We start from the raw sequence: 27,478 nt of genomic DNA, 5'->3' as shown, positions 1-27,478 counted from the left end.
GGTAAAAATTACTATTCTAACTCCAGGGGGTGCAACAGTAGGGTAAGTGTTGGATAGTATAGGGGTAAAAATTACTATTCTAACTCCAGGGGGTGCAACAGTAGGGTAAGTGTTGGATAGTATAGGGGTAAAAATTACTATTCTAACTCCAGGGGGTGCAACAGTAGGGTAGTGTTGGATAGTATAGGGGTAAAAATTACTATTCTAACTCCAGGGGGTGCAACAGTAGGGTAAGTGTTGGATAGTATAGGGGTAAAAATTACTATTCTAACTCCAGGGGGTGCAACAGTAGGGTAAGTGTTGGATAGTATAGGGGTAAAAATTACTATTCTAACTCCAGGGGGTGCAACAGTAGGGTAAGTGTTGGATAGTATAGGGGTAAAAATTACTATTCTAAATGCAATTTAATATTATGCGTTGTAATGGTATGCGTTGTAAAGGTAGTATGCGATGTAATGGAATGCGTTGTAAAGGTAGTTTTTAAAAATGCGTTGTAGTGTCATGCTATGTTTTGGAATGCGTTGTAGTGGATGTTGCGTTGTAAAAAATGCGTTGTAAGTGTAGTGCGTTGTAAAAGTTGCGTTGTAAAGGTTGTTCCCCCAACTGAAGTATTTATGATAAAGTGCCTGGCCCTGGCAACTGTTTCCAGCAAAGACCACACAGCAATAAAGCATACTAACAAAAGCACTTTTGGTATGTTTATTATGGTACTGCTGAAGACTGCAACAGAATGAGGAGATGGGCCTAGCAGCCTCAACTGCTGACTTTGGAACTAGGGGTCAGGTTTGAGTCCTGGTGGTGGCTCAACATCCTATGATTCTAGGTAAATCACCTATGCTTCTGTGATCACTCAGTGCGAAGAAGAGACACACTCTGAAGGGTTACTGATGACAGGCACCTCTTTTATTTATGGCAAGCTGCACTGGGTAAGGAGGCTATTGTACCAAAACAGCAAAGCAAAAAAATACCAAAGTTTCTTTAGATGAAAGGAAGGACGGGCATGTTAAAGAATCCACTGTTTCTATGAAGTGTTCCTCAGGCGGAGAGGGGTGGAAGGAAGGTTTGCCATCAAAGAAAATAACAGAAAAAAATTAATATGTAAGGAGCATTATTTGACCTCCACCCAGACACCCTGGTGGTCGTGCCGCATGCTCTGTGCTCTAAAAGTGATTTGATGTGGTTTTAGTCACACCACCACCTCCCTACAGCAAAGTAAAAAAGGAAAGACATTTGCTTGAAGCCATGGCCCTCCGGGGTTGTGGCAGAGGGAGTCCTTACCAGTGGTGTAGTTAGCCTTATGGCCGCCCGTGGCGTTCCGCGCTTTTGCCATCCCGCGGTGACCCCATTGAAGGCAGGAGGTGGTGTTAGGGTACTTAAGAGATTCAGTGGCGATTGCCGCCCCGTGACGGCCGATATGTAGAGGAGGGGATTGCCACCCCGAGATGACAGTTAGGAGCGGGAGGAGTCCGCCACCCCCAAAACGTGTGCCGCCTGGGGAGGACCAGCCGCCCCCGTTGCTACGCCACTGGTCCTGGCATCCTCACTCCCCTTGGGACGGATTGACTTAGCGGTGGTGCCTTTAGGCAGTCTCCGGTCGTCTGCCTCAATTTTGAGTATGGTGCCTCCTGTCTCCAGTCGCCTCTTCCCCATGCTGCTCTTGCCAGACACCTTCTCCTCCAGACTTTCCCCTAGGTGCTCCTCAATCTTGTCCTCTGCATTTTTCTTCTCACTCTGCGTCTTCCGTTTTCTCTGTTTCGCGTCTTCTCTCTCTTCTGCTCCTCGCGCCTGCGGTGTTTTTGCCAACATGGCGGTCACGTGTTTCTGCACTGTTGGAGTAGTAACCTTGCTTCCTCCCAGGTATTCTACCGCAGCCACCATCTTGGGTGTCACGCTCAGGAAGGGCGCGGGATTACAGCTCCCCCATCTAAAATGTATCTGACCTTGTGTAACATAGTCTGGTTCTCATGTAAAGCTCTCCAATCCTCTCAAATCATGCTTTAAAAAAACTACAAAAAATAGATTATTTAAAGGAATATATTTTGTATGGAATTGTTGTTAAAATGGAGCATGTTTGTTAATTAGTGGTGGGCGGTAAACTCGCAGAGTTTTGCCCACCGCGCAGAGTTCCTGAAAAACTCTGTCACCCGCTGCATGGTGGAGCGGCATGCCAATATTACGTTGATGAGTGTGAGTTGGAAAATGTAGTGCTAGGACAAGTACCGGCGCGATTTCTCAATGCGGGCGATCATGGCAGGGTGCTGCCGCTCATGCTGCTCACGTTGAGGAAGCTGCCGCTTGAGTACAAAATCTATCCAAGAGGCAGGAGGAAACAGCGCTGTCTGGTGCGTCGTGTTGTTCTGTTCGCACTGATTTTACAGCGCTGGACAAGCTCCTATCGGTAAAAATCAGTGCGAGTAGCGCGACTCTCTGGAATTCCACCACTTGCGGAACTTCGTGTCATTTCACTGAGTTTTTAGGCAACTCCGTGGAATTCTGTGGAATTCCATGAAGTGAAGCTTTGAGAGTTCCGCCCACATCTACTGTTAATCTCACTCTCTATATATATGTATATTGACCCATCCTCCCTCTCTTGCTTATCAGTTCTTAATGCCATACCTGATTGACATATAACACCAGTGGTCGAAGTGGGCGGGATCGGGAGGGCACGGCGTGCCCCGACTTCTCTCATTTAACATATTCCGTTCCCCTACTTTTTTAGTTTACACGTGCGTCCCAGGATGCCAGAAATAGCCAAGATCTATAGATAAGGCTTGGCGTTCGTGGCCATTCGGGAGGCGGGACGGGCAGAGAAGGAAAGGGACTCTGTTTCTTTCTTCCTGCCCAGGGAAGACAAGGACAGTGTCCACGTCTCCTGCTCTGCTGCTGGCAGCTACCCACTGCCCCCAGCAGCTGCCCTCACACACTTTCTTACTCTGCCTCCCTCTCTTTCTGTCTTGCTCCTCCTCACTTATTGACTTCTAGAAACAGTTATTACTTCCTCTTTCCTCTCCTTTCCTTTATTTGTTTCTCCGTGAAATGGATCAAAAAAAAAAATTCCTTCTGGAAATGTCGTCTTTTTGGGCCATTTTTCTATTCCAAAGTGCAGCCTTGGGAAGGAGAGAAATTAAAAGTTCAAAATGTGGAAAATAACGAAGTAACTGATACAATAATAAAGAAGCATTTGCAATGCAATCGGTCTCGCCTTTGGGACCGTGTATGTATTTAGCTATGCAGCACATTAGCCTGGATGCTGAAACATCTACTGTTCTTTAACATTGAGGGAAAGTAAGCACAAAACTGAGTGGCACAACAGGTATAGGAACACATGGAGAGACATATTGCCTTTCAGCTGGATATGGTATAGTCCAAAGCTCTGTTTTCTTCGGTGGTCATACCACTGAAAATACAAGATTTAAAAAAATATTGTTGTCTACTGGTGCTTGTGGAAGACAATTTCTATTGACTGGAATCTAGAGAATGCTAAAGTGATTCTGGTATTTTACTGACCTCTGCTGGTCGTTTTCTATCAAGAAAGTTAAATAGAGACAGTTGCCAGATTTTTTTTAAAAAAGTCCCTCAGCAGAAAGCAATTCCGGTGTTTTACTGACCTCTTCTGGTCGTTTTCTATCAAGACTGTTAAATAGAGGCAGTTAAACAGGAAACAACGTCCCTAAGCGGAAGCAGACAAGTTCTAGGGCTGATCTCCAGAGCCCACAAAGTACATACTCATATAAGTATATACTAAAGTATATACAAGAGGTCTTGAATGCTCGACCTAAGATTTTGTCCCTGCTTTTCCTATTTCTGTGTCAGTGCCACTGAAGGCAATGCCAATCTCACTTAGAAACAAAACTGCTCTGTGATTTTTATTTTTTTAGACGCTCGTTTTGTGCGTTTACTTTACAATGCGGGAGAGTGGTGGGCATCACCTCAGCAGCTGTGCCCTGTCTGGTGTTACAAAGCCTGAAGGTTGGGAGCTTGGCAAGCTCACTCGTTTAAGATTGCTTGCATGTAAGAACTTTCTTTAAAGTCAAGCTAGTCAGTGATTTAATGTATACAGAAGAAAATCGCGTTATGCAAGATACGTTGCCTCATGCTGCATATTGCACATCTCAAATTACACTCAATTGAGTCATGTGGGTGGCATTGGAATTGACACTCTTTTAATTTAAAAAATACATCGTTCTTCCTATAACTCTACTTACATCCTGTGTCTCCTAATGGAAAGTTCAATGCGGATCAGCATTTCGTTCTCGGGGAACACTCATAACAACAGGTTTAAGGTTAGAAGGTAACACAGAACATTTGGAGGGAGAACATTTAGAGGGGGGGAGTCCTTACCTTGTAGGTGTGACTTTAAGGACATCGTGATCTTTTATCGACCAAAGCTAAACACAACAGTGCATGTGATAAACAAGCACTGGCAAAGCCAATAGGTCTGGCTATAATGGGCTAATGAATGCAAACAGCATCTGTGCATGCTTTGTTTTGCATGCATTAACGCATTAAATCCTGATCTATTTCTTACCCGATGACTGTTTTCCTCTTGGCTGAACAGGGTTTAGAACTTGTTTGTACTGGAAGTAGGAACACACTGACTGCATCAATACACCGCACGGTTCACATGGTGGAGATCTGTTCCGACCATCCCTGCAGCCTAAAGAAAGTCTTAAGAATGAGTTCAATGCAGTCCTACAAAGGTCAGATTATAGACGAAGGTCCATATAAGGCCATGAACATGTATGATGCAGCCACATTTACCTGTGCAGCATGAGCTTAATACATCCGGCATTGGAGAGAGAGCAAGCGCTGCACGTGAGAATCATTTGCCCAAACAATTGGGTCTGTGTAGAGTAGAGCATGTCTGCCGGTCCCTGTTCGTCCTGGTAGCACATAAAGGAATTTGAGTGTGTGTTATAATAATAATTGTGGAAGTCTAAAAGAAAGAAATTAATTTGTGCATTTTATTTTGTCTTTACAGTCCTGAGGATTCTAAAGATGTTTTGTAGTTATGTATGCAGGTGTTAGACTTTAAGCACAAAAAGTACATATTTGGTAAATTTGCCACATTAAATATTAAACATGCTAAATTTCTTTCCGCGTTATTTCATGTCAGAAACATTCGAAAGGCACACAACAGTGACAGGAGAAGACCAGGGCAACTCAAATGTTTGCCTACTCAGTACTCTTTGAACATATTGGAAAATGTTGCGCCTGTGAGTTAAATATACATGCGGCTGAAATTAAACTTTGAGTTTTAATCATAAAATGATGTCTAAAGATTTATCGACCTTTCTGCAAAAACAGACCTACCCTCTAACTCTATATCAGTTGACATTTATTACTTTTGTCTAAACTTTTTTCGCAAACTGGATCTACAAGGAAATGCGAAAATATACACCATAGGCAGAACTTTGAAGATAATGCTACACAGCAAAGTTTCAATAAAATTGCAAAAAAGTAGGAACTTTGGCTGAAAAATGAAGGCTGTTAGAACGAGTTATGGACCGGAATCAAGTGAATCATCTGTCCCAACACTAAACTTCCTTCGTTAATTTTTGTAGGGTCTGGCTACAGGCAGTTTGGCTGGGTGGCAAGGCTCTGGTGTCACCACTACACACAGCATGCAACCGCAAGCAACAACACAGCAGACACTACACAACATATAGTACATCATGCAATATACAGAAAGGGGACCAAGTGGATTTTTGCTCTTCTCAGAGGTCCTTTTATTTTACCTGTTTTGCGAGTGTATTCTGTTTTTCTGTTAGCAGTGCACTATGAACCTCCGTACATTAAGGTAGATTGATAAGCATCCTTAAATGCGATCAGAAGTATGGAGATCAGGAGGACCGGAGGACCTTTAATTACTTTTCTCATTGATTTCTCATGCTCGGATTTATTTAACATGGCCTCTGCCTCCATCTGCTGGCCATTCTTTGTAACGCATTGGCTTTTTGTCGCCACTGCCAAGTTAAGATGAAACCTTCTCCGAAGGTGATTAATATACTGACGGTTTGAAACAAGAGGCTGAATCCTCACACAGAATTCACAAGGCCAGCTGCAAGTGGTCAAGCACATCCCACAGCGCTCAAATTTAACATGACAACAGAAACTGCAAAAACAACGTGAAACTACAACTTTAAGTTACCTGCCGCCCTTTTTCCTTCAAAAACGCGCCTACCACTATCGTCCCCGTTTCCTCAAAGTTCTTGAAAGGGGAGAGCTAGACTGCTAAACTTAGGCGCTGGGGAACTGAGTTTGAGCCTCGTTGTCTGCTTAACATCACGTGATTCTGGGCAAATCAGAGGAGAGCTAGACTGCTAAACTTAGATGCTGGGGAACTGAGTTCGAGCCTCGGCGTCGGCTCAACGTCACGTGATTCTGGGCAAATCACTTAATCTGACCCGTGCCTACCAAATAATGAATGTGTACTTGCATATCGGTCACTGGTGCTCGTATAAAGCGCTCCAATAACCCGACCGTTCACACTATATAAATCTGCAAAAAAAAAGTTTGCTCCCAGGTGATAAAGGCAAACCAGGCATTCGTGACGGAGCTTAATTCGACCGTTTGCGCTATATAAAAGGGGCCAATAGCCGTGGAAGGACACAAATGAAGACATGTCCAGCATAAGGAGGGACTAACAAGCCTACAACCAATCTGAAGGCAGCATTTAAGACACAAGCCAATGAAAATAATGGGTGGAGAGTGGGCGGAGCTTCCACGAAGCTTCCCTGCTATCGTGTATACTGCATGTCTCAACGAGACAGCGCAAGCGCTGCCTAGGCGAGACCTAAAAAACTATATAGGCGGCTAGAAATCTCTCCTGTGGAAAGGGGCGTGGTCAGTGTACTGAGCGTCAAGAGCGGTCTGTTCCTGGCTATGAACAGCAAAGGAAAACTACGGATCTGTAAGTAACACCTTGTTATGAGGATGAGGGAGGACGTGTGTACATTGAGAGGACATGACATGTGCACGAACACAGGCTGCACATATATAGATACCTTCAGACTTCTCCGTCCAGCTGCAGGCCTCAAAGGGTTAGAATACTCTGATAGGAAGCATGCTAAATCTTTGAGGCACACGCATGCTGGACTGTGCAGAGCAGCTGTTGTGCCTTTTAGTCCTGCACTGCCCCCCACCGCTGTTTGCACTTCCAGTCGAAGAGGAGCTATTGTCTTCTGGGGGGTGCAAGATGCTGTCAGAGCAGGGTTACCATATCTTAGGACCCCACAACTGGGAGATTTCGCAAAAATAGAGGAAGGCACACAATTTTACAACAGCGAAGTGGCAGAGAATGACAGCCCTCAGCGGCACAGAAGAGGCTCTGAGAAGACATATACAATGTAATTTTTAAAACCAGCATCATGCCTGTTAATTAAATTACTTACTTATAACAGATGCTAACTAACCCTGCTCTGGAACCCATAAAAAAGTGATTCTCGCTGTTTACAGTTGACCCACTCTAAAAACTGGGACATGAGCCAAATTTCCTGAAATCTACGGAGACAGCTGTTGAAAAACCGAGACTGCCCCAGCAAATCAGGGACGCCTGGTCAGCCTATGCCAGGGCCACAGAGCCTTCATTCCATAGCGCAGTCCTGATATAGTTGGAACCCACACATACACGCTGTTGTTCCTAGCGGCATAGATACTGACATCAGGGAAGGCTTGCATGACCATCAGGCATGGCCGCGTCCCTGCCTGCTCTCACATTATGCACTCTATCTAGGGGATTAATTAGACTGCCACACAGGAGACAGTGCTGAGGAATGGGCCTGTCAGGGCCTTTTCAGAATTGTAATTGTAGCTGCATTTACATAGCGCTTCCTACTCCTGACAAGTGTGGCACTCAGTCGTGGAGGGGATTCGGCAGGAGCCATCCTTCCTATGACACCCGCACATCCTTCTCTGTTCCAGCAGCCAAACTATGGAACTCTTTACACCCAAACATAAGATCCATGGACAGCCACCTTAGCTTAATAAAACTACTCAAGAATAGACTCTTCCCCACATAACCACCATAAGCAAACAGAAATATACAGCATATCCCTCTGTACAAAAGCATTTATTTATACTATAGATATGTACCTATATATACGTATTGCTTTGTATAAACGTGTGGAATAATTGTTTAAAAAATGGATATTCATTAGTTCTGCTTAACAAATGTGCATATTACCTATAATTACATTATTCTATGTTTTTAATATATATATGTGACTGCATAAATAATTAAATCGTTTATCATAACTATTTATCCACAATTGTTTCACTATTGAATAATAAAAAATAAATATATATATATATAATTAATTTGAAGTACAATAACACTTGAAAGCCGGAGCTTATTTAATGCATCTTTAATTTACATATACTACCTTCCTTTATTCATCTATATACCTTCCATGTACTTATGGATCTATATATTACTTTTCTTTTAATTTAGCATATCCAATGAACTAAGGGGCATATCAGCAAGGGCCAGCGATAATTATCGCTCAACGCTCTTAGCATGAGGATAATTATCGCTGGCCAACTCTGAATTTTATTGCGGAGATAGCGTGCTATCAGCAACACTTATCTCCAAAGCGATAAAATTCAGAGCGCAAGCTGCCAATTGCCAATTGTGAGATTATCGCTGGAAATACAGCGATAATCCCACAAGGTTTGGCGATAGCTTGCTGATAGGGATAGACATACTTAGCCATGATATCCACCTTACATAGGATATCATGGCTAAGTCAGAAAAATACCAGACGTAAAAAAGCAGCATTAACTGCGGTTAGCGCTGCTTTTTTTTATCTCTAACAGGGTTAGCGGTATCCTTGTTAATAGGAGAAATGTCGCTAAGCGACATTTCTCCTATTATTTTACTCTGGAACGCCCCCTTTGCATCTCATTAGAGGGGAAGCGTAGAGTAAAAGGGTGCTAACATGCAAATTTGCATGTTAGCACCCTGTTGCTGATAGGGCGCTAGTTTTATCTCTGCTTTTTTGGCTTTTAAAGCCAAAAAAGCAGAGATAAAGCCATTGTTGATATGCGCCTAACTTATTTCTCACCCTATACCGTTCTCAATATATCCTCTACCTCAACTCTCTGGTTCATCTCAAATCTCTTCCTACTACTCTCTCCAATTCACCACCCTACCCTATATCCCACCATATACCTCTATCAATATATCCTCTACATCTACACTCTCATTCATCCCAAACCCCATACCACTACTATGATCCTCAAAATAACCCTTTCTAGACTCTTCCCTACTTTACGCCTCCTTGCATCATCTTATACCTCTTTTACTGTTCTGATCCCCTAAAACAAGCCTTTCTAAACCTTTCCCTCTGACTCTTTCCACTACACCGCCCTTTTACTCATTCCAAGCTCCAAAACAAAAAAGATTTCTAAATCCTTTCCTCTTCCATCCCTCCACTATCCTTTTCAATCCAAATAACAGACTAACATATCCACCACTCAAATTAATTTCATTTTTCACTATACTGATTCACCACTAATTCTTTATTGGTTCTGGAGTAGCGTGCTACTCGCTGAAAAAGTGCTTCAACACCCCATCAGGGATAGCAAGTGCTATATAAATGCAAACCTTTTTCCCTTTTCTATCCCTTTTCTATCCCTACACTATCCTTCTTAATCCAAAAACCTGACTAATATATCCACTACTCAAATTACTTTCATATTTCACTATACTAATTCACCACTAATCCTTCTTGGGTTCAGGAGTAGCGTACTACTCGCCAAAAAAGTGCTTCGACGCCTCATCAGGGGTAGTACGTGCTATATAAATGCAATTACAATACAATAAAAATTAGAGTGGCGTCAAAATGGCCAGATTGATTTTATTCACCCAAACACATTAGTGCCACTTTACTGAGTTTGCCAGTGAAGCGTTACTTTTGTTTTCTCGTCTTTCTTTGAACAACATTGTTTTCCATGGGTGGGGAAGTGCACCATTCCTGGAGGTACTTACTAGGGTGGGGCATCATGTTTGCAGGTATATTATTTTTCTAAAATCACTTGCTGCCTCCTTCCTGGCCTCCAGTAATTTTCCGCAACAATAAAAATGTACTCATAACTCCGGTGATTAATGTTCTTCCTAGAGAGGGATGGAGTTTTGTCAAGTGGAAGATAAGATCCATGGACAGCCACCTTAGCTTCAGAAAACTACTCAAGAATTGACTCTTCCCCACATGACCACTATAAGCAAACAGAAATATACAGCATATCCCTCTGTACAAAAGCATTTATTTGTACTATAGATATGTACCTATATATGCGTATTACTTTGTATAAACGTGTAGAATAATTGTTTGCCATTCATGTTTGCACTGCCCTTGTGGAAAAAGGGAGATCTGCTGATGACAGAAACTCCATAGCTCAGAGACAAATGGCTTGTGATTCCACTTTTAAGCGTATTTGGGACATTCTATGATTGGAAACGAATCCCACTTTGTGAATGTATTTTAATGTCAATAACTCGTTAAACCTTAAATACATGTGTATCCATGGGTTGAATTAAATAACGTAATAAGTTGCAACTAGGTAGTGAAATGCCAAACAAACACTAAAAATTAGAATGATTTGCTCTTTCTGGCCACACCTCTGCCCACTGACCCAATCCTCAGATTATTCCCGCCCCCTGATCCCCTTCTTTTTTTCCCCCACTTCGACCACTGTATAACACTATTTGATTCATGTTGTGTGTTGATCATGTAAGTGACTATTCCATCTATCCGAGGTTTTGTGGTTGGGAGTAAATTGCACAGCTTTATGTCAAATGTTCATTTTCTACACTATTTGGTTTACATTTCTATTTTCCCCAGTGCTTGTCATCAATGCGCTAAATTTAGAACAAGCTCAGTCATTTGTCAAATATGTGCCAATGTGTTTTAGTTCTGAAGACTCGATCGCAGATTTTGTGATTCTCTGGATATGTATAAGATGCAGAGGTCGGAGTAGGCATGATCAAGCAGGCACGACTTGCCCATACTTTTTTAATCTATGAAAAACTATTTCTCTACTTTTTGTAAAAATACAACTATCCCGGGATGGTTAATTCCGACAGTTTAAATGCTTAAGCTGAAGTGTCATTCAGGGAGTGTCCTGTGCTATGAAACCGAAGCCGGGCAGACAGCTAAACAAGCCTTCCTGCCAAGGTGCCTGCTTGCCTGAAAGAAATGCAGATGTGTGCTACAAGTTAATCTGCAAATGTAAGGGGTAATCTGCAAATGTAAAGGTTCTGGATTTGATTGATGAAATCACTCATAGCTTTGTGATTACGAAGAATTATTCTTTTTGAGTGGTAGTGCAAAGAGTTAACTACTGAGCTGTCAAGGAGGTGCTTTTGATTTCAATTGTATTCATATAGTGCTTACTAACCCTGAGGAGCTGTTGAAGGGAGAGTTATGTAAAAAATCAAAATGCATTACATACAGTCTGGGTATTACTAAAATACATTTTGGAAGCACTATTTTATCTTAAACTTTTTTGTGCATTTTGTAGCAGTATATCTTACACTGTGTAATGCAAGTTTAAAGTAAGGACTTACATATTCATAGTGCTTTCTGTCACAGGCTTCGACCTCGTACCACTAAAAATACACTAGTCACTATTCTCCACTGCAGCAAGCAAGATGTACTAAAGGGCATTTCCCACTGAATAAAAACGTGCTTTTATTTATTTTTCATTTAAGCTACACGTTATTTTATATAAACAGGTAAGGATGGGTTTTGCTGGGACCAGACCCGAGTCAGGTGATGCGTCAGCCGGCAAAGCCCTAAACCGGCAATGAATAATCCAAATTTCGTCAAAGGTAAACGACGTACTCTCTATATTTAGCTACCTGGTGGTCAACGACCAAAAAACCTCACAGAATATTTTGTTTTTTCAAGCAGAAACAAAAAAGCTAATGCTTAGGAAAACAATCTTGTTGTAACGCAATCAAACAGTCATGTTATTATGAGCATTATATGCAAAATACATCTCTTTCGACGAAGTGCTCACTGACGCCGCGCTTGTGTGATGGTGAGAAAAGGAACTGTAAAGCAACATATTTAGCTCAGATCGTCGATGGGTGCCTCTAAATTCCTTAGTGAATGAGGGCGCCTCTGCGGCCAAAATACAACCCAATCTTCTTTGAGTTAAAAAAATTAACGGTCCAATTATCAAATATTGTCGATGTTTCGATCTCCTACTGAAAGATGATTTCCATGGGGTCGTCATAATGACGAAGGGATAGATGCATCATGCACCTCATTCAAACAAACAATGGTCTCTTGAAAGAAGTTATGTCCCCCTGTTCCAGAGAGATAGTTCCCTGTATCTTAGAAGCCTAGCCTAGAGCATCCATGTTATAGCATAATTCTGGTGCTTAAAAAATTATTTATATATGGGACCAGGGGGCAACCAAATTAAAATTAATGGGAAGCTTTATAGTGCCGAACTCACATATCAGGTAAAACCGTCCCATTGCGCGCGCTTTCCGATACATCGAGAAGACAAGTGATCACAAAAATGTGATCTTTTTTGTATATAATGTTCATACCAGCATGACTATTTGAATACATTACAACTGACCTTTTTCCTAAGCATTGGACTTTTTGTTCTGTTTTTTTTTATGTAAAGCAAATTGTTGTTGGTGCGCAGGTCATTCCACAAAAAGAAGTAAGGTATTTCAGTGTTGTTCTGTAGGAACCATTGTAGCAGGCATCTCAAGAGTCTCGTGTTGAGGGAAAATGCAAAACATACATTAGCATTAACAACAGCTTAATAGGAGGTTGTAACTGAGGCCTTGCAGTGGTTAAAAAACTCAGTTTGTGTACTTTGTAATATTGATCCAGGGCTGAGGGTTGGCGTGTTCACCTTGTGTACTTTGTAGACAGGTACACGCATTCTCTGTGGGTTTTTAACAGGTCAATTAATTACGCACGCACCTGTACACCCATGCACACAGACAAGCACGCACTCCTACACAGATACACATACTTACTTTACTTTCACCAGCTCGTCTGCCCCGCATTAACCATCTGTTGCTCTTGCCTCCACTCCTACAGGAATACTACGACAAGGGAGATTACATCATTCGAGAAGGAGAGGAGGGCAACACTTTTTTCATTATAGCAAAAGGACAGGTAAAACGTAAAAACATTGAACTTGAATTCTTATCTCCCATGTTGTAATGCATGCACTGATGCGTGTGCATCACTTATGCACGTGTGGACAGATGTTAGGTCCGAGGGCAGACTGCTCATGAGCACGGAGTGGTATGCCCCGCAAAGGGCCCGAGCTCTGACGAACGGCTGTCTTCTTAGCCCGGGGCAGAGTTGAACTGGTAACACAACCCGAGCAGGCGAGCCTTGCTGCGGATTCCCACAGGACTTGGGTCGAAGGGGCAAGCGTTTTAAAGAGAAAGCCCCGGGCCAGGACACACCTGGGCTCGCGGACACTCCAATCTGCTCCTTTCCGTTAAGCACGTGCCCCAGCTGAGAAGAAAAGTCCGGGGTCCTATTTGATTACCACTCAGCACAGTCAGGGGCGCAACTAGAGCCACATTTTAGGGGGCTAAGAAAAAATCTGGGGGGGGGGGGGGGGGGGGGGGTGATTCTTCCAGCAATAGTTAGAGTGGAGAAGCAGGGGCTCTAGAAGGGGTGAACAAACAAACAGAGCATCATTTACAAGCGAATGGTCTTCTAAAGACCTGTGGAGTACTCGGGTACGGCTGTGTCTGTGCCCGGGGAAGCTGTCTCACCCCCTGCTGCCACAGGGGGGGGGGGGGAGAGAAGCCCTTTGATCCCAATGGGCGTTGCGCGCCTGAGCACAGTTCACCATAAATGAATCGTGACTGGCGTTTTCATCCATGCGCAATGTATGTAAAGCAAAAATAACGTGGCTTCTTTATTTTAGTTCTTTACATTTTATCTTGGGTGTTGTTTCAAGAGCGTGAACTCCACCAGGGGCAGCGGAGCTACGTACCAGACAAGAAGACCTGAGCAGACTGCTAGGGAGCGGGATGGAGAGGGTGGGTCGGGTAGCTAGAGACGTATTACGTGGTGTACATTATACACATGTGGTGGACGTTGGACAACCGGTCATCCATTTGAAATGAGATGAAGGGCAGTGCCCCTGTGGCACCCAATCTTAGACAACACTAAGAATATTTGGAATCAGCAATATACACATAGCTGAACAGATGAATCATCACACAGGCCTTCCGCAGTGGTGTCCTGCCAGGGTGGCTACAGCCAGTGGGAAACTCCAGAACCACATAGAAGGCGTCCCAGGTGCTAAGAGCTATACAAGGACATACGACTGCCAGAACCTTGATATACGATGACATGTGACGGCACGCGTATTTATATTTGCATGGCTTCTAGGTAACGTCCTTGAGGTTGTGAATTGCACCTTCAATTTTGTTTTTAAAAGTCGCCATATCGTATTTACATGTTTACTCCCAAAAAACACATACTTTGAGTTACAGCCTGAATGCCATGCGAAAGCCAACACATAAACACATTTCAAAACCTTACATAATTTTCTGAAATATTTAATAGATATAAGATAAGTCAATTTATCCACTGGGTTTTTCGGCCTCTATTTTTTCAATGTAAGAACACATCTGTAAGGGAAGCAAAAACCCTTGCCCCTAAAGCAATTCAATCGCCTTAGTTTTGTGATCCAAAGTCTGATGCTGTATTTTTTGTTACCAGTCAACAGCATGGTATTCTGAATAGCAGAAAATGTGCTGCATGCTGGCTTTTGGTTGCTTCTCTTAATCCTAGACCTCAGAGCTCACAACTCACAAGCCTGTTTTTTCACAACAGGTCATTGTCACCAAGAGCACCGAAGGTCAAAGAGAGCCGCAGTTCATTAAGGCACTGGCAAAGGGGTCCTCTTTCGGGGAGAAGGCTCTCATCAGGTCAGTTTTTCAGATGTTGTTTACTCCTTGGGTATAGCTACACACATGTGCTTTTGTACCAAAATGCTTTTTAATTGTCGAGTCTGTGAGAGAAAACATGTTGATCTTTGTTAAGCACAGCCACCGTTTAATATATACAACCTGAGCAGGGAACTACTAATATAACCGTCCATCTATACAGATTTCACTATTTGCAGGTTGTACCTATTGGGCTCTCCCATTCATGCACAGGACAGAGAACCACAGGCAGGAAGGAGTTTGCGCCCTGGCGAATCAGGGAAGACTCTGCCATCTTGTATCCTGCACCCTTTCTCTCACTATGAATCCCCTAGAGGCTGCCAAGTCAGGATATGTGATTTCAGTAACAACAGACAGCAATCTGACTAATAACAACACAATTCAATCCTAGTCTGAATGGCAGCAGCCACATTGGAAGGAAAAATGGCCACCCATCTATGTTAACTATTCCAAATTACGTCCAAGTCCCTCAGATCAATTTTACTAGTATGTTTTTGTAGCTCACAGACGTTGGTGTTGCGAGCCAGGTAGGGCGCCAACACTTGGGACGCACACATGGGAGAGTCCACCAGAAATCCTCCATGAGCGTCAGAACAATGGTTGAGCCTGGTGTCCCACGTCAGGATATTAATGAATACGACCCGTCTAATCATGACTCACCACATTATTCAGATGCCTTCTAACCACTGAAAATGATTTTGTATTCCTTTCACCTAAGCATTACAAGAAATAACTACAAACTGTTAAATAGCATTATATACAACCAAGAGATAGCCAGAACCGGTAGGGATGTAGAGCCTATGCAGCTAGAGCCCTGGGGAATGGCCTTGTTCTTGACAACATGGGTGCACGTGATCGTAGTTCAGCTGGGACATAAGCTGCACGGACGCTACCACCAAGCAAAGGGGGCAGACTTTATTTTTTGGTGCTCACGACGTATTATTTGTTTTTCGACCTGGGTAATTTTACATGAATTGTGTCAAAGAAATACGTTCAAATTTGTTTGAAAATTGGGTTTTGTCGTCAGCAAAATCCAATGTGATAATAAGGAAATTTATTGAGCGCTTGATTTCTCCATCTGGAGTGTCCCCACGCTAGGAAATCAACCACATGGGCTCCGAACAGAGAAGAGCTAATTACGTTTGTCTAAATCTGCCTCATATCTAACAGAAGGGTATTCCAAAGTTTGGAGACCTGGAGGCTAAAATAGTGACTTCCCATATGTGCTCTTTCCACCCTTGGGACTGCCGAGAGCCCATCTTCAGCAGATCTGAGACACCTGCTGGGTTGATAAGGCTTGACCAAGAAAAGAAGGTAGTGGGGTCTTTTGATTTTCAAGATTTATGACAAAAGCAAAGAGCTTTAAAGGAAACTCTCTTGGGAGGGGTTCATTTTTAAGGGTGACGGTCGCTTTTAGGACTCAGGGCAGGGGGTTTGGTGTACCTTTGGGCAGGGGCAGGTCTTTAGGGCTCAAGGCAGGGGAGGGGGTCAGGATAGTTTTAAGGGCTGGGTTTGGGGGGATTTATTAGGAGTGGGGGTGGTTTTTGGGTTCAGGGTGCCAAATTTGACAGTTTTGTTGTTCTTTCCAAAGAGTAGAAAGAGCAAAACTGGGAGGCAAGAATAGGAACACAGAGACAGAGAAAGGAAAGCATGGAGGAATATATTTTATTTTTCAGCATTCATTGTACTTTTAATGCTGAATCTGCAGAATATATCCAAAAATAAAGTGATGGTGGAATGCTTGAATTATTCTCAGCAGCTAGTTATTACTCGGGCTGCATCCCAGTCCACCTCAGTTTGGAGCCAGCCATCTGCAAATAATTCATGACCCTGGTCCAGTAGGAACAGTCTAGCCCGAACTGCCAGGTAAGGTCCTCCGTGAACCAGAACACAAGCCACAGAGGGCTGGTTTTGCCCAGGTTGGGGCTCTTCAGTCCAATGTAGCATACTTCCAGTGGCACAGTGAGCATGGTGACTCACGTCTGGGCATACCCATCACACCTAGGATGTCACACTTATGTTTGGGACAGAATGTTCCCATGAGTAGTAGGATCATTACTAATTTGCAAAACGTGGGCCTGGTCTGGGTTGGCATGGTGGGTGAAAAATGATGGACTGGGATGCTGCCCGAGTGATTGCAAGTGGCTGAGATGAATTCAAGCATTCCCTCCATCACTTTGTTGTTTTTGCAGAATTAGCAGAAAGGGCAGAGGAGGCGTATGGTGTAAGAAACTAGTGTGTACCAACCCTTTCTAATGGTAGTCTTCCCTCTGCCTTGTATAGGATTTATTTGTATGTATTTTATCTTCTTCTTTGAAGACTGCAGCAGTCCATGCCGTGCAGGTACTGATTTTGACATTCTCATTGTGGGACCTATTTCATAGGCACTGGGGTCACCAAGGAACCACCCGCCAGACAGCAGAAAACTCTTAATCTGGCGGGCGGTTCCAACATGGGTTAGACCTTAAGTGGGATGAAAAAAAAGTGGGCTCTCTAAAAGCGGTATGACCTATGTAATTAGGGGCATGGCTTAACAATGTAAGCTATATTTCCACAATTTCCATAATGTCACTCAACTGCTATTTTGAATCCTGTCTAAGCTTCCTGTACCGTATCCAGATATGTAACACAACAACTGACAAACACCTAAAATCAACCAGGACCAGTGCTTTGTCAGTGTTTGTTAGCTTTTTAACATGAATGAGTAACAACAATGATTTTCTTGTTTATAATTAATATTGAAAATGTTTCAATTCTTACATTTTGTGACTGTGAAATAAACATTACTGAACTCTGTGACAGGGATAGTGGGCTTCGAAAATAGTTCATAACATGCAGAAATGGGATCAGTGCCTACCTCATCGAATTATGTGTGTGTTAGTATTTTAAGTGTGTATCACATTATTTGGAGTCTGTTTACAAAGATTTAACGCTGTGTTTGCATTACAAAAAAGATGCAAAACAAAAGCGAAATCTTTTTTTTTACTAAATTACTTTTAGCACTGGAAAACACTTGAAAGTAGCGCAATCCAGCACATAAGGCTGCTTTGCATTACTTAGCACCAAGGGGGTGTATCATGGGTGGTGCATGGGCGTTTCCGTGCAACCACCCAAGGTTTCTGACGCTAATCCTATTTATTTAAAAAAGTAGACAGGGTTTAGCGTGAGTGAATAGCGCCCATTTCAAGTAGGCGCTATGAAGGAGAAATTCTTCCATTTCTCCTTTATTTTATTTTGTATGTGTGCTGCACTGTACAGCACACATTGGGGCTGATTATGATGCCGGACAGACCAGAGTCCGCCCCGCATCGTTCTTAAACTGGAACCCAACGACCTCCCGTCGTCGGTTCCATCCCAGGCATTAGGATGCGACTGAACCCTTTCAATCGCAATCCTATAGTTTGCTATGAGAGCATTTATTCCGAACAGAATGCATGCTCTCGTAGCAAAGAGCAGGGGTGCAGTTCATCCCTTCCCTTCATCCCTTCAAGGTGCCTGCCACTGGGTGCAGAGACAACGGGTGAACCATAGGTGCCCCCTAGGCCACCATTCCACGGCCTTGCACCCATGTGACCCCTGCTGGGACCCCCTAAACCTGTTTCCCAATGCCTTTTTGTGCCGGAAAGTCTGGCACAAAAAGGCAGTGGGTAACTGCCATCGTAATCCCTCGGCCGGAAAGAGCCGGCCGGGGGGTTACTGTCGGCCTTCCGAATGGCGGATGGGCTCCCCGAGACCATCGTAAGCCATTCGGATTACTGATTCGGATTCCCTTCCGACCGAGCCGATCGAAATGGCTCAGTCCGAAGGGAATCCGAAGGAGGGCTTCCAGCCCGCAACGTAATCGGGCCCAAAGTGGGAAAGAGTTTCAAGTTAGTCTACGCATGGCATTTTGTACTGGAATGGTTCCCTTCCAAGACAAAACCTATGCTAGACTCACAGAGAAACCCTTGCTCTATAGTGCAAAGGTCTGTCCCTGGAGTACAGCATCTTATTTCTGCACCAGTGCTAGAGGTGGGGAGAAGAGTGCCATATTTCTGTAAATATGGCGCTCTACTGCTCTCTCCTTCTTAGGCAGAGCAGCATTTGCGTCTGCTGCACTGGGCTGTGTGAGAAACTAGTAAATCTGCCCCTTAGGCTGGTAATTTCCTATGAGTTTGACCTGCCAAATTTGAGGGGGGCGTCCAGGGGTGGAAATTTGCGGAAATGTATTCTAAAAAAAAAAAAAGACTAGAAAAAAATGCTGTGTCTGTAGATGGCCGCATTGGAGAGAAACTGAAGCATCTAACTTATGTTTCGTCAAAAGGCACTTTATTGCCAGAATAAAAGAAGCCAGGAAAAACATTAGCTTTTGCTAATGTGTATTTTAGTTGCAACCACTCTGCACCTCCTCATTGCTTTAAAAAAAAATAAACCAAACAACTTTAAAAAGTAACTTAGAGGGATCACGGGAAAACAGACAAAATATCTCTTATTGAGTCGATAAGCAGTTTCCCTGTTCTACAACCTTGAAATGGATTGGAGGGATTCTGAATTTGGCGCTAAACGCAGATCGGAAATTTGACCAATGTGGCGATTTCTACTGGTGTGATGAAGATTGCTTCCCCGTAGTCACCACTCTGCCCCCCACACCCCTTCACCCCTGGACGCTGGAATCCCTCCAAACATTTCAAGGTTGTAGAACAGGGCAACTGCTTATCGACTCAAAAACAGATATTTCGTCTGTTTTCTGGTGATCCCTCTAAGTTACTTTTTAAAGTAGTTTGGTTTGGGTTATATTTTTTTAAAGCAATGAGGCGGTGCAGAGTGTTTGCAATTAAAATAACACATTAGCAAAAGCTAATGTGTTTGTTGGCTTCTTTTATTCTGGCAATAAAGTGCCTTGTGGACGAAACATAAGGTAGATGCTTCATTTTCCCTCCAATGCTGCCATCTACAGGCACATCATTTTTTTCTAGTCTTTTTTTTTTTTAGAGTACATTTCCGGAAATTAATTTTAAAACACAAAGAATAGGTACCACATAGACAGTGTTACCTTCTTAAGCACACACACACAAACACACACACACACAAAATGTCATTTTGCATGGGGCTCTGAAAATCCTTGCACTGGAGCTGCTTGTACACTAGCAGTGCAAGATTGGCAAGCGCACGATTGCACGCACAAAATTTCCACCTCAAAGTAGAATATGTTTCTACTTGATTAATTTGCTGCGGCCCTACATGAATACTCCTAAGAAACTTCTGTCTATTTTTACCCTAACGGGTGACTCCACATCTTCAACAGTATTCCAAAGTTGTCAGTAACCTGTTTTTCCTGGAGGTCTTGTACGCTGAAGTATAAGTGGAAGAAAGAAAAGGTGCTTTGTAGTGGGTGTGGTGGGGGTGCAGGTAGGTCCGAGCAGGTACTGCATTAGAGAGACAGAGACACACACATTACTATTGTTATCAGCCTGAAGGTCACGAGCTACCCCGGCCCTTTATTTATGCTCTCTGACCACGCCTGGCCAGAGAGTGATAAATAGTGTGGTAGTGTTTCCGGGAAGAGGGCTGCGCTGGGATAAACTAGACTGTTACATCCCATCCCAAATCAGTTCTTTTTATCAGCAATATTTGACAAGATCAACATGCAAATTCAGTCAGTCTTTGGTTTGGTCGAGGGTTAGTCCTGAGGTTATATCGATGTTGGCGACCACTCTGGCTCCTTGTGGGGCTGGCCATTTCTCCTTGGCCGGCCGCGGCCTGAGGGCTGTGTTCAGCAGCTGACGACGATGCTGTCTGACTCCGAGATATATCATCAGTGAAATTGGGTTCTATCTCACTATATATGGTGTCTTCACTTGACGTCTGTTCGGAGTTTTGCCCCTCGACGTTTGCCACAGGTACCCTCTTAAACCATGATATATTCCTGGTTACTACTTCTCCGTTTCGCTCAGCAGTATTGGCTGTCCCTCGAACTGCCCTCACAGTCCACAGTCCTGTCTCATACGTAGTGCGGAACTTTCCTCCGCTCCTGCGATTTCTTATTAGGACAGCACATTCTGACATCAGTGTTCGGGTTCGTGCTCTTCTTTGGTGACTTGCTTTTTCGTTGTTCACCAATCTTCTGGCTTGGGTGTTTGCGGGGTCATATGGCTCTGGTTCCCAGTTATCGGCCATGGGAAGGGTGTCACGTCGAGGTCCTGCCAGCATCAGGGACCACGGGGTCCTCTGTGTTGTGCAGTGTGGTGTGCTGCGGTATTCCCGTAAGAATTTCTGTAGCTCGACTTCTGGGTCTTTTTGTTCAGTGATCGCTATTCGTAGAATCTTGTTCACTGTCCGGCTGAAGCGTTCCACTTCACCTTTGGCTTGTGGCCACTGCGGTGTGATACGGTGATGTTTTATTCCTAGCCGGGTGAGAAAGTCTTTGAATTCGTTGCCTTGGAATGTGGGACCATTATCTGTCTTGATCACATGTGGTAATCCAAATAATGCGAATATTTTTTCCAACACTGGCTGTAGGTGGTTAAATGCGGTGAATGGCAGGACTTCAATGAAAGGATACTTTGTGTAGCTGTCAACCAAGACAGCTGTGACTCTCCCATCCGGGAAGCCCCCAAAATCAAGGCTCACCCATGACCAGGGTGACGGAGCAGGGTCTTCGGTTATTACTGGAGCTGGTGCTTCTGGGTTTCCGGCGAGTTGGCAGGCCCTACAATTTCACACAATAGTGTCTACTGCTTCCTCTAGCCCAGGGAACCACATTTTTTCTCTCATCCAGAAGTTCATCCTTCCTGTGCCTTGATGGCCTTCGTGTGCTAATACAGTCGCGCGCTCTTGGACACTATGTGGAATGCAGGTGTGTGCGCCCCTCAGCAGTACGCCACACTCAGCGATGCTGAATTTGTCTTGGATTCTCCATACTTTTCCTAGCCGGGTCCTGTCAAGATCGTTCCATCCATGAATGTTCTGGAGAAAACCTTTCCATGAACCTTTCTGTATGGCGTCTGTCACTGTTCTGAGTACCATGTCAGTGTCCATGTGTGTCTTGATCTCGTCAATGGAGAGTGCTTGTGGGCATGACCATTGTGAAATCATGCTGACAAATTCTTCCGCCCTTAACTCTTGATCAGAGTTCACTTCTGCGGGGTGCGCCGGATGATGCAACAGGAAGTCAGCCGGGTTCTTCGCACCTGGTCTGTACACCAGTTCAAGTTGATAATGCTGGAGTTGAATCACCCACCGCTCGATTCTGGGTGGGGGATGAGGTGCAGTCCCCTTGAAGAGCGGGAGTAGCGGTTGATGGTCTGTTACTACCCTGAATGGATTACCACTAACATACAAATGAAAGTGATTACATGCCCACTTAATGGCAAGTGCATCTTGTTCGATTTGAGAGTAGCGAGTTTCGGTTGAAGTCAGTGCTTTGCTCGCAAATGCCAGCGGAACCCAGACTCCTGGCTCAGTTTCTTGAGTCAGCAGGGCCCCGAGCTCCACCGGACTAGTGTCCATTATTATTTCCGTTGCCCGAGTCGTGTTGAAATACGCCATGGTTGTACTTTCCAGCAATGCCGATTTCACCTTGCGGAATGCTTCTTCTTCTGCCTGAGTCCATCGCCAGACAGACTCTTTCTTAGTCACGTTTCGCAGCGGCTCTGCGATGGTGGCAAGGTTCGGAATGAATCTCCCGCAGTATGTCGCCATGCCCAAGAAGCTTCTGACTTCTGATGCAGTAGTGGGTGCGGGGGCGAGTTGAATCGCCTGTGATTTTCTGGGATCCACCTTCACCCAGTCCTGACTGAACACATATCCGAAGAACTCGATGGTTTTCTTGAAGAACTGGCATTTCTCTTTGTGGAGAGTCACTCCATGCTCTGCCAGATGCTTTAGGGTGGCTCTGAGTCGACGGTGATGGTCCTCAATTGTTGCTGAATGTATTAAGATGTCATCACTGACGTTAATGACCCCTTGAAGCCCTGACAGAATTTCTTTTACAGCATTCTGGAATATTTTTGCTGCTGAAGATATCCCAAAATTTAATCTTTTGTAGCATCGAAGCCCTAGATGTGTTGAAAACGTGGTAATATACCTACTTTCTTTCGCTAGTTTCAGCTGGTGGTAGCCAGCGTTTAAGTCTAGTTTTGAAAACCACTGAGACCCGTTGAGGTCGTCCAGAATGTCGTCGACTGTTGGCGTCAGGTGCCTCTCTCTTCTAATCGCTTGATTGGGCATTCTCATGTCAATGCAGATCCTGATCTTCCCTGGTTGCTTTGGCTTTTCGGCGATGACCATGGGAGATTCCCATGGAGTTGGTCCTGTCACTTTTTCTATTACTTCCTGCTGCTCAAGCTTCAAAAGTTCCTGTTCCACTAGTGGCCTTAGATGAAACGGTATTCCTCGATGCCGTAAGGCGACAGGCTTTACAGCTGTGTCGATGTGCAGTTTTATTGGTGGCCTCTTCATGCTCCCTAGGCCCTCAAATAGCTGTGGGAACAGCTCCAGGATGTCCTCTGTTTGAAGTGACTTCACTGCATTCGCAAATTTGACCAGACTCAGATCTTCAGCTGTGTGACTCCCGACTAATATATCTGCCTCCCTGTCAACTACGTGGAATGTTGTAGTAACTTCATGGTTTTCTGACTTGACTTGTACGGACATTTTTCCTTTCAAGGGAAGCGGTGTCTGACTTCCGTATGTGACGATTTTGACTTTTGATGGCATGAGCGCCGGCTTTAGTGTTGACACCCCATGACGTTCACCGACGCCCCGTGTCAATAAGGGCTGTTATAGGCGACCCGGCGATCTTGATGGCACATGTCAGTTGTGGGCGTCGTCTTCGCTTGAGGTCATTTACGAATGAGATGAGGTGGCATTCTTCTTCGTCATCTGAGGATGAGTCTTCCAGATATTGCAGACGGTGTGCCGCCGTCATTGGTGTCTTCGAGGTGGCAGGTTCTTCCAGTGTGAGGTGCCTCACTGCTTTGGATGGCGGCTTCCGCACTGGGATTCCTCTGTTCCGCGTTCCTCCTCGGCATACACTTGCAAAGTGGTTGGGAATGCCACATTTCGTACAGGTCTTGCCTCTTGCCGGGCAGTTGTCTTGGGGGTGTTCTTCCTTCCCACAGTAACCGTACTGTGGCCGTCGTGAATTTCTAGTAGGCCATCTTCCTCGCCCACTGCGAGTCAATGCGCGAATGGCGTCCACTCGCTCTGTTTTGATGGTCACCGCCTGTTCGGCTGTTGGGTTGAGTGCAGCTTCCATGGCGTTCGCCCAGACGTCTGATAGCTCATGCGATCGTGGTAGGATCAGTATGTCTTCAAGAGAGATGCGTGGCTGGCGAAGAATGAGGGTCCGCAGGGTCTTGTTGCGGCATCCTTGGATGACTTGCGCCCGTACTTCCTTAACCTGGTCATCCTCGGTACACGTGCTTGCTAATTCGCGGACCCGTGCGTGGAACGTGTCCATGGTCTCTCCCTCCCTCTGACGAGCTTGTCGGAGTTTGAAGCGTTCATAATCAGGGTTGAGTTTGGGGTCAAAATGGGCATTTAAGGCTCTGACCGCTGCATCCTAGTCTGTCTGTGCTTCTGTGTTTGGGAGATGTGCGAATAACTTGTATATTTGGTCCCCTGCGAAGTGCAACAGAAGTGACCTTTTTACAGCTCCATCTGTTTCTCTGGTTGCTATAAAATAGTTGACGAGACGGCAGATCCACACTTTCCCACCTGGGTGATGCCATTGCAGGGTCAATCAATTCGCTAAACGGGGGAAGTGCGCTGACTTGGGAATGCAGGTGAGGAGGTGGTGCTGCAGGGGCTACTGGCTGCTGTGCTGCCGCTGCTGCCTGGTCAACCATGGTCAATGGCTACCTTGTGGTCTTCTCCAGGTGTGGCTTTACTCAGGTGTAGCTTCTTTGCGGTGCTGGACGCTGCTGCTGGTGCTTTGTGCTACTTTCCAGCTTTAACGCCTGCGTCTGACAGTGTTTGGGACACTGCTGCTGGTGCCTGTCACCACTTTACAGTTTTAATGTGTGTCTTTGTCAGTGTTTATTGTCCCTTTTGTTGTTCTGGGACGTGCATTTGCTAGTGCTTGTTGGATCCTTGCTGCCTGTTGTCCCGTTTGTTATTCCGGGACTTGGATGTGCCTGTGCTTGTTGGTTTTTCTTTTTCTCTCTCTCTCTCTGCCCCAGGTGAAGTCTGTGTCCGGCGGTGACAGTCTAATTAGAATCAGCAAGGCGCTGACACCGCACTCATGCTGTTTTGTTCGTGGAGCCGGGAGGTGGCAGGGTGCTAACGCGCATGCGCGCACCGTTTCCCCTGACGGGTGCTCAACCGGGCTTTGATCCGGGAGCATTCAATGCGTCATGGGCTGAACGCGCAAGCGGGCACTGGGGTCTCCGCTTGTGACGACTCACCGGCTGGGCAGATGATCACCAGGCGCTTCTGATTCTGCGGTCCCACAGTCGGCAGGAGTTCTCCGTCATGCGCAGCCGCGCTGCACAGCGCTGGGACTTTCTTTCTCCTGGCAGGCCGGCTTTGGTCATGGGCAGTTCCTGGTTTCATGGGGACGTTGCGATCCCACCCTCGTCGCCAGTGTGGTGGGAGTGCAGGTAGGCCTGAGCAGGTATTGCATTACAGAGACAGAGACACACACATTACTAGTGTTATCAGCCGGAAGGTCACGAGTGACCCCGGCCCCTTTATTTATGCTCTGGCCACGCCTGGCCAGAGAGTGATACATAGTTTGGTAGTGTTTCCGGGAAGGGGTCAGCGCTGGGATAAACTAGACCGCTACAGTGGGCATAGGCTGCGTAGCATCGCATTTCTACATGGTGGCGTGCACGTGCATGGCAATGCAATGAAACCAACTAGCTTAGAAATTTTGCAGGCTGCGGGCATATTTCATATGATTTCACCTCCATGTCAAGGCCTCTTCAGATTTCTCTGCAACATGTTTTGCCATTTAGGGCCAGATGCACCAATGCCTTTTCTGGCCGTGAACCCTTTGATTCGTTAAATCACAGGGTTTTTTAACAAGAAAACATTTTTTTTAATAAACTAAACCCATTGAGCAATTCGGTAACTTGTTACCAAAAGCCACATGAATAAAGGCTTGTTGTGGTCGCAAACTGGCCGATTTGAAGAATGACCCATTTGCTAACGCAAAAAGGCTTTTTTACATGCTCAAAGCCCTATTTTCGATTCAGTAACCTATGACTGAATGGCAAATTGGGTTTGCGATTCGGATTAGGAAAGGGTGTGTTTAGGGTGTCCCATCCTTATACCTAATTGCAGTGGTATGTGTGAATGTTTTGGAACCAAAATGTGGTTGCAAAACATTTGTATTTTATCGCCTACTTTAAGTAGGTGGTAACCCATTCGCAAATAGGAAGTGGTACTCAAGGGACCCCTTCCTCCTTTGTGAATGTTTGTAAAAACTTTTTTTAAGAGCAGGCAGTGGTCCCACTGCCTACGCTTAAAAAATGAAAAGAAACCTTTATTTTTTTTTGTAACACAATCTGATTTTCTTTCAGGAAAAGGGACTGCATTTAAAAGCAATTACTGACATGGTGATCTGCTGACCCCAGCAGGCCACCGTCCCTGTGATTTTAGGATTCCGAATGGGTCACAAACTGATACCGACATCATTAATATTCCTGAGGTAGGTCTTTTTGCAAGCCACTGAGAATTGCAAAATGTGTCAAAGACATATTTGTACATTGGTGTTTGTGATTACCAAATAACAAATCACAAAAATTCACTATTTGATCATCAAAAGCAATTACCTTTTTGTACATGTTGCCCCAAATCACTAAACAGGTTTAGGAAACTGTTAGGCATCGTTGTTTGGAAGGACGTGTTTAGGGCATCCTTTCTAAATAGTGATTGCTTATGGCATGTTTGAATGTTTTGCGAGCAAAAGCCATCCCTAAAGCATTATTATTTTACAAAATACCGAAAGGAAGTGGTAACCTGTTCACATATGGAATGGGGTCCCCAAGAGACCAATTCCCTTTTGTAAGTGGCCAAAACTAATTTTGGGGAGTTGTCAGTGGTCATGGGACCACTGCATACTATTAAAAAATTAGATTAAAAAACTTTTCTTTTTTTATGCGTATCCTGTTTCCTGTTAGGAAAACGGCCTGCATTGAAAAAAATGCATTCCTTTATTTAAAAGCAATTACAGACATGGTGGTATGCTGATCCCAGCAGGTCGCCAGTAAGGAGATTGCAGCGAATCGTAGTGGGTTGCAATTTGCGACCAACATCATTCATATTCATAATGTAGGTTGAATTGCTACCTACAGTGATTTGGTATTTTGTGAACTGACCTATTAGTACTCTGGTCAGGTTTCAAAATACCATAGGATTCATAAAAAGTCAGAGTGCAAATTTCAACCACTTTATTGCGAGTGTGTGAATGCATGGGTGTGGCCCACCTGCTTCCACCTGCTGAAAGTACCGGCTGCCACTGAGGATGAAAGTTTATGTTGGCCCTGCCGGGATTCAAACCTGTGATCTGAAGGATGCTCTATGGACATAGATGTGGCC

The 27,478-nt window shown here is 44.6% G+C and overlaps 1 protein-coding gene across 1 annotated transcript in view; it reads left to right on the top strand.

The window, feature by feature from the left end:
* The window catches only part of PRKG2 (protein kinase cGMP-dependent 2), an 856,172-nt gene that overhangs the window by 521,065 nt on the left and 307,629 nt on the right, over positions 1-27,478 (top strand). Inside the window, exons 7-8 of the mRNA XM_085643209.1 lie at positions 13,074-13,151; positions 14,841-14,935. Of these exons, the coding sequence (XP_085499335.1) occupies positions 13,074-13,151; positions 14,841-14,935 (173 nt within the window). The remainder of the gene's footprint in view (positions 1-13,073; positions 13,152-14,840; positions 14,936-27,478) is intronic.

Source organism: Triturus cristatus, chromosome 2_2, assembly GCF_964204655.1.
Source record: "Triturus cristatus chromosome 2_2, aTriCri1.1, whole genome shotgun sequence".
NCBI lineage: Eukaryota > Metazoa > Chordata > Amphibia > Caudata > Salamandridae > Triturus > Triturus cristatus.
This window is presented reverse-complemented; position numbering and strand designations above follow the sequence as displayed.